The 11,496-nt window shown below is 38.7% G+C and overlaps 1 protein-coding gene across 1 annotated transcript; it reads left to right on the top strand.

The window, feature by feature from the left end:
• Window positions 1-5,368: 5,368 nt before the first annotated feature.
• On the top strand, window positions 5,369-8,647 carry LOC100375609 (tubulin alpha-1A chain-like). The gene is made up of 4 exons (XM_002731974.3): window positions 5,369-5,459; window positions 5,702-5,924; window positions 6,056-6,204; window positions 7,518-8,647. Exons 1-4 carry the CDS (start codon window positions 5,457-5,459, stop codon window positions 8,496-8,498), a joined length of 1,356 nt encoding a protein of 451 aa, XP_002732020.1. The 5' UTR covers window positions 5,369-5,456; the 3' UTR covers window positions 8,499-8,647.
• Window positions 8,648-11,496: the final 2,849 nt, after the last annotated feature.

The following is an 11,496-nucleotide window of genomic DNA, read 5'->3' as shown; positions in this document are numbered from 1 at the left end:
TTATTTTTGTAAATATTTTTGTATTAGTATTTTATGAGTTCCTGTAATTGTTGGTATCTCAAATAAGTAAATAAACAAACGAATAAATAAATAAATAAATAAATAAATAAATAAATAAATAAATAAATAAATAAATAAATAAATAAATAAATAAATAAATAAATAAACATCACGACCATCAGTGAAATCAAAACATGTTTCCTTTGGATGGACATGATAGAATTGAACACCACATGATTTGGGTGGAAAAGGGTAGTTCGCGTAAAAAAAATAAAAAAAATAAGACATACTTACATTTGGCCACCATTCCAACCTCGGTGGGAATCCGAGACGAAAATTTTTGAACTTGTTACTATTCAATTGCGAAAACGTCAACGGATTTGTGGGTTTCTCAACCAACGGCGCTCTGCAATAGAAAATGAAAAATGTTGCGATGAGACGAACTATTTGAAATAAACACTAGTAATTCACAATTATATTACAGCAAATGCGTGATCGGCAATAATCCTCGTACTTCAAAAATTCTGTTACTCGTATATTATTAGTTCAGAATAAAAGAAGGTAAGCAACCGTAAGAGAAAAAAAATGAAACACGATAAGGTGTTTATTTTTGTGTATACAGTTGTTACTTTAAAATAATTATTATTCGTTATTTTTCTCTTATTCTAATCAAATGATTATTCAGCTAGTTTCTGAAAGCCATAACTTCCAGTACAGACGGAGGTGGCGTCAGCATGCCATCTACCTTTGACATTGTTCCTTGTTTTGCCACCGGCGGTCCGCACGTCTGTTGCCTACACTTGAAAAGAATTTACATTTTTACGATACGGGTACGAGTTTAGAAGCTTATTTCAAAACCATGCTGGAACGCAACTTTTTCTGTCCCCCCCCCCCCTTCTTCGGGTCTTCAAAGAATTGTGTATTGTTTATTGCAACTCAGCTAAGCATAGTCATTTCGTCTTACCTTTTCTTCCTCAGCAAGAATCCGTTACTTTCCTTCCTATCAATGAAGATAGGCATCGGTTCCCATGGTAACATTACATCCTCTTCTACATTTGTTTTATTCTCTGAAAGGGATAACGATGGTCGTTACATTCATTTACTGGTTTTATTTCATTCGTTAAAACTTAGTAAGCGGTTGTATATCATGAAAATCAGTCTAGTGTTCGTATTTGGGAAGTATTATGTGATTGCACCGCCATTTAATGGCGGCTTGTTTGTACGAGGCGATCGAAGACCGAATAAACCAGACCTTGGCTGTCTTAGGAACAGACTCGGTCATCTTACAATGAATGATACAATTTCTCGGGCGGACATCCGGGCATTTTTACCACCTGGCAACCATCGCAATGAAAACAATTGCCGAACACTCTACTTTGGGATGGTTGTTGAGACTCCCCTGAGTAGATTACTCTTACATGTGCATCGTCCGAATCGCACGGTCCCGTGTCTTTGACCTATAGGCCTCTGTTTAGAGGCTTGGCCGAATAAACTTAGACCATGGCTAGCGAAGATGTTACATGTGTAACATATATAAATTTGGCAGCTCAGGATTACTTCAAAACCGGCTCTTCAACCGACGGTCCACAACAGCTCGCGCAAAGCTCATAGAAGTACGTGAAGTATCGGGCAATCAAATGTATATATTTTAAATAGTCATTTTAGAAAAGTCCCATAAAACTCAGGGTTGAAGAAAAACTGAATTGTTTAACCTAGTTATAACGGATTTTTGAAATAATTCAGAACAACAAAAAATCCCCAACATATTACTTTTTTCAGCCATCAACCTACAATTTGAGATATGGCATAATATCTCTGCCATAGGAACCGAACCTATCATATGATATAAGTGTTTATACTACTGACAACATGTGGTCACTATCCACTAAAATACAACCACAATCTTCTATGAAATAAGCTGGTCACGAATTACCGCGTAGACAAGATGAAGAACTGACACGTAAAATATCAGGTAAATACGTGAAATAATTTTAATGAAAATCTGAAAATAAAGATTTGTCGTTCAAATAGCGAATCGTTCGTCCGATTGTTAAAGTGTTATTACATCGTATGTACATCACACTGTGCTATAATATGCAAACATACGCATAGTTTCTATAATCTGTAGTCCGTCACATGAAAAGCGTTCGTGTCTTCAACTTATTGTCTTACCTTCACATTTATTTGATGAAATTAATCGAATACGGAAATATTTCATCTGAAATCTGACATGATCTGTGATGCAGTGTACTTACCATGGTTGAGATTGTGGCGGCTCTCGGCAGATGGTGGTGGAGTAGTTGTTACGTTGGCTGGTAATGGGAAGGAAAACTGCGCGGTATAGACCAAAACAATACAGATATAAATCACACAGCGGTGTATCATCTCAATATTATTAAGTTCTGACAACAAGCCTTATCGCCATCGCTTTATTATTCTCTTTTATTTTCAAATTCTATTCGTTGCAGTAAGAACGTTCATGTCGACCACGCGCGGAACGCAGTGACACCGTGCGCATGTGAATGAAGCATATAGCAAATGGAATCCCGTGGGATTACGGGTTGCGTTACATCGCGGTCACTCAACAAATACACAACAAGAAGCAATTATCTTTTCTGAGTGGCCCATTATGATTCGTACAAACGTGTTTATGCGTGTGTCCTGGAGTGTAGAAAGAAAAGCTCGACCGATATGTAACCACAAGCACGGTGGGGTGGCACGAGAGGGCGCCGTGCAATCTAGATGGAACGTTTGAAGTCAATCCTCGGGGGGACGGACATCCGGGCATTTTCACTGCCTGGCAACCCGCGGCGGTGAAAACAAAGGCTCAAAACTCGCAGAAAACGGTACTTTGGGGTGATTGTTGAGACTCATCTGAACAGTGCAACAAGATTAGCCATACGTGTGTAACATATATAAATTTGATTGTTCAGGATTACTTCAAAGTTGAGTTTGTGTTGTTTTCTCGAACTTTCACCGGCTCGACCGGCGTTCCACAGCAGCGCGCACAGAGCCCATAGAAATGAATGTACAGTGGTGCGCGTCGTAGCAACGTAGAACGTCTGTGATGTAACTCCGCTCCCGAGGATAGCCATCGTCGAAGCAAAAACGTCCCTTTTACGAATAGAGGAAATATCTACATCGGTTTCTTTACACAATAATCCTCATCACATAGAAATATTCAGGTTCTAAAATTATGTCTATTTAAGAAAATTCAACCGACAACCAGTTTGACGCTACTACTAATTTCTTGTTGGATTTAGTTCTACACGTGACTTAATTGCGTTCAAAAATGTTCCATTTCAAACTGCGCATGCACACACGCTGTGGTTTCTCGAAATGCATACTAATTAGGTAACTTGTCGCTGGTAAAAGTTATTGAAAACATTTTGAGCAATGGTACTAGTCTAGGAGTGAAATATCAACGTGCTTCTGCATTCTCCATGAATTTCGTAACTTTCTATGATCACGTTAAAGAAAAAAACTGTGGCTACTTTCAACAGTTTTCTGAAGTCTGATCAAAACGTGTATCAAAAAACTTTTACATCAGTTTTTAGGTCCATTTTTTTCAGCTCGTAACGATCAGTCAATTTAGAATATCATGTATGCTATCGAAAACCATTTTGGCACAATTTTACTGAAAAGACGAGTTTTCCAATCGTCACGAATGTTATTTTATGCAAATGATATGATTATTTCAACCAATCGTATTATGCACCCCAGCACAGCCCTTTTCTAAATACAGCGAGCCGAATAGTGAACACGTAGAGCGTTTATATGCGCTTTGTACCTATCCTCGGGGGCGGAGCTACGTCACAGACGTTCCACGTTGCTAAGACGCGCACCACTGTACCACGTTTTTCTAAAGGCTCTGCGCGCGCTGCTGATGAACGCGGAACGCCGAGCGAAGAGCTGGTGAATATTCGAAAAAACAACAGGAACTCAACTTTGAAGTAATCTTGAACAATGAAATTTATATGCGTTACACACGCAGCGTCTTGTTACACTGTTCAGGTAGTCTCAACAACCATCCCTAAGTACCGTTTTCTGATAGTTTTCGGCCTTTGTTTTCACCGTGATGGTTGCCACGCGGTGAAAATTTCCGGATGTCCGCCCCCGAGAATATGTGCTATATGGAATGTATAAGCAAGGTTTTTACGGTGTGATGTTAATAATAATAATGTTTATTTGAAATATACAAGAAAATAATATAGTCAGATATTAAGTTTGCATCGCGGATTTGATTTGTATTGCCATTTGCGATCTAGTAAAGACAGTCATGCGTAGGTGAGCGAATAGAGGGTGAAACACGCTCAGACGTGGAAAATACGATGTTCGAGTACATATAGACATGATTCAGACGACAAAGCTACCCCGTACGGGTGATGATGGGAGTTATATTTGCATCTGGGGTGTGGTCGTTGTACAGCGATCAAAACGTACTTACTAAAGTGATTGTGTACTTAGTTCAATACAATAGGTATATTTCTAATAAATGTTGTGGTACACATATTTTTTAATATTCCTGAATACAAAGGGCGACAAAAAAGGCATTATTGAGGTTCATCATATACTATCCTCAACAGGTATACCTTCATTAATAGTAAATAAAGATACTCGTATATGAGAAATAAAAAAAATAATGAGGCGCGATAGTTAAAAGGCGCTTAACGTTTTTTACAGTTTTCAACGACTGGATAATGGATTACGACTAGGACTTATTGATAGTCGTCTCCTCGTGGTACCGTGTTTATTACAGACAAGTGTTTTGTGTACTACCAAACGGGGGGTCTGAGTTGCTAGTACTCTGCAAGGAACGTTTTGCTAGAAAAGCCGTGCGGGGTGTTATTGTAATAACAGTTATTTACAGGTTGCACAACGATTCTCGCAAACCTTTGATTGTCATTGTTACGTGTCGTTGCCCTGTAGATATTTAAGTGGGACGGGAAGCGATGTGAAATACTGTATAGTTATTGACTGCTGATGTCAAATGGGTCGGCCATGCGATTCATTTTATCATAACCTTTCAATAATCACTCGCTCTTTTGAAGGGAAATGTTGAGTTGTCCCGTCGCGAATTGGGCCGACCTGATAGAACGTGCAAAAATGTAGTTGTCGATTTGAAAATGAGAACCGTTTTGTTCGGAATTAATGCAATGAACCTGTTGTGAGACAGGGGAACAATGCGTCCATAACGGTGAGATCAATTCGTTATAGAAAATTGTCTAGGGTGACAAAGCATGTCATCACAATTAAACACCAGGCGCGTGATCACGAAAGTCCAATAAGTTCATGGCAACCTTTATTGCCATAGCAACTGGCCTCGCCTGCTTGGATATATAACAGGCACTTTCTGATGTTGATCCATAACAGACTTGCGATTCCGACAGATCTGCGGTCAGCGTAAGACTCTTCTACCAAATACTGCGACTCGTGTCTAACTTTTTAAAGACAAAATGGTAAGTCAGTTTTGCATCTAGGGTAAATAGTTAAACAGAAGATTTTTAATTTTGAAATATTTAGCAAAAGTAAAAAAAAAACATTTTTTTTTTAAATGTTGATGTGTTTGATTTGGGTGACAAAATATTAGTAGGACAGTGAGAAGCCAGACATAACACTTAAATTATAGCGATCAATGTGAAACCCATACGTGTCGGGTCAATTAAGCGAGCTAATGCCTTGTATGTTATGTTTCTTGTAGCGTGAATGCATCTCAATCCACGTTGGACAAGCTGGTGTACAGATCGGTAATGCTTGCTGGGAGTTGTACTGTTTGGAACACGGCATCCAACCCGATGGTCAGATGCCAAGCGACAAGACCATCGGAGGTGGTGACGACTCCTTCAATACCTTCTTCAGCGAGACTGGGGCGGGCAAACACGTACCACGTGCAGTGTTCGTCGACTTGGAACCAACCGTAATCGGTGAGTAGTCGATAAACTTGCATTTTTTTACTGACATCGATTTGATTTCCACATCTGCAATATTGTTGAGACTACAGTAGACCAGTACTCGATAAAATCGATAAACGGCCTGTGTATTGTTTCGTCCACAGATGAGGTCCGTACCGGTACATACCGTCAGCTTTTCCACCCTGAACAACTGATCACCGGTAAAGAAGATGCCGCCAACAATTACGCGCGTGGCCACTACACTATTGGAAAAGAGATCATCGACTTGGTATTGGACAGAGTCCGAAAGCTGGTAGGTTGAACTTGATGATTTGGAAGAAATAGCCTTTTTTGCCGCGTCAACGGATGACGGCAAATTTTGAATAGAACCTGACCCGTAAAGTTGTTTTATCGAATCATCTAAACTGAAATATAATCATAAAAATAAGACTGGTAACCAACGACTGCGTCTAACACTACGAACTCCAATTGCTTTGCATCGTAGCTGTGCATTAACAACTATAGTGGGAGAGTTCAAGTGCCGGTGTATATTCAGTCTTCAAAGACAACCATTTATTTTTTGTAAGATAATTGAGCTGTCGTTGTGCGGGCAATAGTTCGTTACTTGGGGTAACGTGTTTATTTGGATGCATCCAATTGAGACAGGCGTCATTTGATGGCATTGACATAGCACCGCCGTAACGACTCGTTATCAATAACGCAATTTTAGTTCAATGCTATATAGTGTAAGTAAACAAAATGATTTGTGTGCGGGTTCATAGACCTAACAACTGTGCCTGGCAACAACGTCGAAATTGACGAATGAAAACACGTTATTGCTTTAGAGGAGGTAATAATATGGCAGTTCTTGTGTTAATTAATTAATTATATTAAATCTAAATAAATTATAAATTTATATTTCAAAATGTTGGGACAGTACGTTAAGTTAACTTCAGAAATACCGGAAAATTGTACAGGTATTCGAACAGTTAATTATTTTAATCCCCTAGGCGCGTCGGTGTAGGTGTTTCTAAAACAGTTCGTCCGACACAAACACACCCCGTCCGTCGCCCACACTATTAACATGTAGGCTACAAACGGGCTCTGAAATTACTTTATATTGTTATCTATGTAAGATGATAGTGGCAAGTATGACATGTCTCACCGGGAGATGCCGACATCAATAGCGGTGACCTGAGGTTGTCCTCTGATCTCTTCCCGTGCAATCAATTAATCTCCGACAATTGAATCTTATATAAAGGTCTTTATTTGTTAGCGTCAAGTCGTACGTGCATAATATTTTAATCGTTTCAGGTATTCAGGTTTTTCCATTACCTGTTGTCTTCGATCAGTCGGTCGCAGGTAACAATCGGTTGATAATTGCCATTGATGTCAGCAGGGAGGTAGCGCGGCGACGCGCCCCTTTTCGATCATTGTCAGTTTTCACGATTCACTAAACATGTGCTCCTTTAAAGTGATTTATCGCAATTATGCACACATCACGCCCTACACCGTAGTACCTTTGTATTATTATGAGTTCTGCTTTTGTGTACGAGAACAAAACTTATTATAAACATTATGATTCTAATTTAATTTATCTTTTTATTTATGTTTACTTTTATCTAGGCTGATCAATGTACCGGTCTTCAAGGTTTTCTCATCTTCCACAGCTTTGGTGGTGGCACTGGTTCTGGTTTCGCATCCTTGTTGATGGAACGTCTGTCTGTTGATTACGGAAAGAAGTCTAAGTTAGAATTCGCTATTTACCCAGCTCCACAGGTCTCCACCGCTGTCGTCGAGCCATACAACTCTATTCTAACTACCCACACCACTCTCGAGCATTCTGATTGTGCTTTCATGGTCGACAATGAAGCCATCTACGATATCTGTCGTCGTAATCTCGACATCGAACGTCCAACTTACACCAACTTGAACCGTCTGATTGGTCAAATCGTCTCCTCCATCACCGCGTCTCTGAGATTTGATGGCGCCCTCAACGTCGACTTGACTGAGTTTCAGACCAACTTGGTTCCCTACCCACGTATCCACTTCCCTCTAGTCACCTATGCACCAGTCATTTCTGCCGAGAAGGCCTACCATGAGCAGCTGTCTGTCGCTGAGATCACCAACGCCTGCTTCGAGCCAGCTAACCAAATGGTCAAATGCGATCCACGGCACGGCAAGTACATGGCATGTTGCATGTTGTACCGTGGTGATGTCGTACCTAAAGACGTCAACGCATCCATCGCTACAATCAAGACCAAACGTACCATCCAGTTCGTTGATTGGTGTCCAACTGGTTTTAAAGTAGGCATCAACTACCAACCACCAACCGTTGTTCCAGGTGGTGACTTGGCTAAAGTACAGCGTGCCGTCTGCATGTTGAGCAACACCACAGCCATCGCCGAGGCCTGGGCTCGTCTCGATCACAAATTCGACTTGATGTACGCCAAGCGTGCTTTCGTCCACTGGTATGTCGGTGAGGGCATGGAGGAAGGTGAATTCTCAGAGGCACGTGAAGATTTGGCAGCTTTGGAGAAGGACTACGAAGAGGTCGGTGTAGATTCAGTCGAGGGCGAAGGCGAGGAAGAAGGCGAGGAGTTCTAAACTCAATAGTTGTCTCACACACAACACAAATTTATCGTCATGGTGACATAAAAAAATATGTGTATTACAATTACAGAAGTCTCAACATTCCTTGTAAATACCGATACTGTAAATACCAGCAATATTAAATACAATATTTTACATGTGTATCACTGGTTTACTTTTATTATTATTTTGTACAAACAGGAATAATACATGTCATACCCCAAACTATCATATTCTGGCATCGTTATGAAATTAACCAGTAGCCGTGGGCTTTAACCCTTGTTTTGTGTGATTTCAATAAGTTAATTTGGATGTACGATGTACTACAAAATCTCGCTAAATATTTGTAAGAAAGAAATGCTGATTGTGATTACCAGATGTCAGTACTTAATCTCAATGATTCTTTACTTAGATAGCACAGTCAACGGAAATAATGTTTATATTATTGTATAAAGGACGTTGAGATTAATAAAGTACATGTACTATTAAAAATACATAATGTTATTATACAAGTACTAAATACACCCAGCAGCATTAAAGCGGGAGGGTCGTCACCTACGCACGCGCGGGAAATGAGTTCCAAGTGACGATAACAACACACGCTAAAAACTCAAAGGCTCATGTGTAGACGCTTGTTTGTAAACACTGACACGCTATGGCCATCTGGCGCATGTGCAGGTGACGACTCCCTCACTTTAATTTATCTATAGTCGGTCAAGTTTGCATTATGGTGTATATATAATTGTTTCCAGCAAATATTGACATCGGATTGTAATTAGCATGTCTGTAGTTATTCTGTTGTAGCTCAAAAATAAAAAAAAGAACATTGCCAATGACATAGTCCTCGTTCAGTTTCAGTTTTTAGTGACTGTGTCAATTAACCCGACGTGCCTGAGAGACAAAATTATGGAACAAAAATGGCCGCCAGTCAAATGAAGTGACCAACAGAAATTTGTCTTGTAACACTATTGCATTAGTGCCATGTAACAATTAGTGTGAATTCATATAATGTGCACAGGAAAGCAAGTCAGAATCACGTCAATTCTACAGACTCTTTAAAACAATATAACAGCAGGCCCGTAGTTTGGGGGGGGGGGGTTCGGGGGGTTCAGTCGAACCCCCTAAATTTTGGAAGTGAATAGATTTATGATCGTAGATTAGAACATAATAAAACAAACAGTATTAATTAAAATAATTATCATTGTTTAAATCACTTGACTCCGTGAGGTAACTATCAGAGTAATGTAATGAGTAATGCATAGTAATGAGCATTTAGAGGGCAACGAGCTTTAAATGTCAATCGTGAAGTTATGCCGTCTCAGCTAGGCAAGCTTTTATTCGGTTTTTCCGCGATGGTGTAATGAAGATCGCGTTCAAGCACCTGATGTTAAATATTAAAACAACATTGAAACAATAATGTAATGGTAGTCACTCTTTGTAATGGTAGTCACACTTTGTCTTGTGCTAATGTTCGCTCAGTTAGTAAAGTGTGGGGATCGAACGGGATTGGCACGACAACACCACACTGTACTTTCCTAGTTCGGTTCATTAGTTTTGTATTCTTCAAGTTAATGATGGCATATATACTGTTTTGTTCCAAGTGTATATATATAATTGTTGTTTTCGAACCCCCTATTCAAAAGTGCTGGCTACGGGCCTGAACAGCCTGTCAGGAAACGAAATTACATGATGTCCAGTGTGTAAACCAAGTTTGGTTTCAATCAATTAATGAGTAAATGAAATCTATTTCAAAAATATATGACCCGATGTGTGACGTATGTGTGAAGTTTAAACTTGATTGGCATGTATGAGATATGACTCCTTTGACGTTCAAACCAGATGACCGCCAGTCAGAAATTGTGGGTTTAATGATGAGAGAAATACGCACTCTTTTGTCTGATATGATGTGGATAGTTTAAATCTGTCATAGATGCGTGTGTTTAAAACAAAATGGCCACCAGTTGACAATTTTGAACCCAGTCTAAAAAAATAAAGGATATCAAGGTCCTAATATGTTGAATGTATGTATCGGATGCATCATGTTTGAACAGAATTCGTTCATGCACGACTGGAATCCGAAATGGTAAAATTGTTTGATTTCGATACATTTTCGGCCTTTAAAATGGCTGTCAATCGGCCATGTTCAATCGGACCATGAAACAACTGCATGTGCATATGACCGATATGGTGTATGTATGAAGTTTAAACTTGATCATGTGGGATATATGCTAGTACATTCTTATCAAACCAGTTATTGTGTATGGGAGTGAAATTTGGGGAGAAGAAAATCAATTGTAAAATCAATTGTAGAGGATGTCCAGCTTACATACTATCGGCACATTCTTGGTATCTCAAAAAATACACCAATCATGGCAATATGTAGTGAATTGGGAAAATTACCTTTTGACTTTTTTATTAAGAAACAAATGATAAAATATGCCAATCGTATTGCAAATTCCACAGATACTCTACTTCAAGAAGCATACTATGTCAATAAAATTATTAAAAGTAAATGGTTTAAAAAACTTGATTTGATATTAAAAAATATCAATCATTCTTATCTTTTAAATTAAACAAATATTATCTCATTAACAAAATTAAAAACAATTGACGAGAAAATAAAAGAAGAGTTTACAACTGAGTGGAAAAATGAAATAAATAATGACAATAGGAAAATAAATTCATATCATTACTAAGTGACGAGAAAATGTCAATTTCTTTAGCGCAATATTTAAAAAACTGTTTTAATATAAGACAGCAGCACCTACATAAACTAAGCCAGTAACACATTCCTTGTATACAATTTTTTATCGTTTTTTAATGCGTTTTTGTTCCCTTACTTTTTATGCAGTTATTTTTCTTTTATTAATATCTGATTTGTAACCCTTTTCATCCCCTCCGGGGATGTGTGTTAATAAATAAATAAAATTAATAAATAAAATTCTTTAAAACAAAATGGCGGCCAATTGGACAATTTGAACTTGAATAAAAAAATAAAATGACGTGCATCAGT

This window comes from Saccoglossus kowalevskii, chromosome 12 (genome assembly GCF_978046115.1).
Source record: "Saccoglossus kowalevskii chromosome 12, keSacKowa6.1, whole genome shotgun sequence".
Lineage (NCBI taxonomy): Eukaryota > Metazoa > Hemichordata > Enteropneusta > Harrimaniidae > Saccoglossus > Saccoglossus kowalevskii.
The sequence above is the reverse complement of the archived record's forward strand: the minus strand, read 5'-3'. Positions and strand labels throughout refer to the sequence as shown.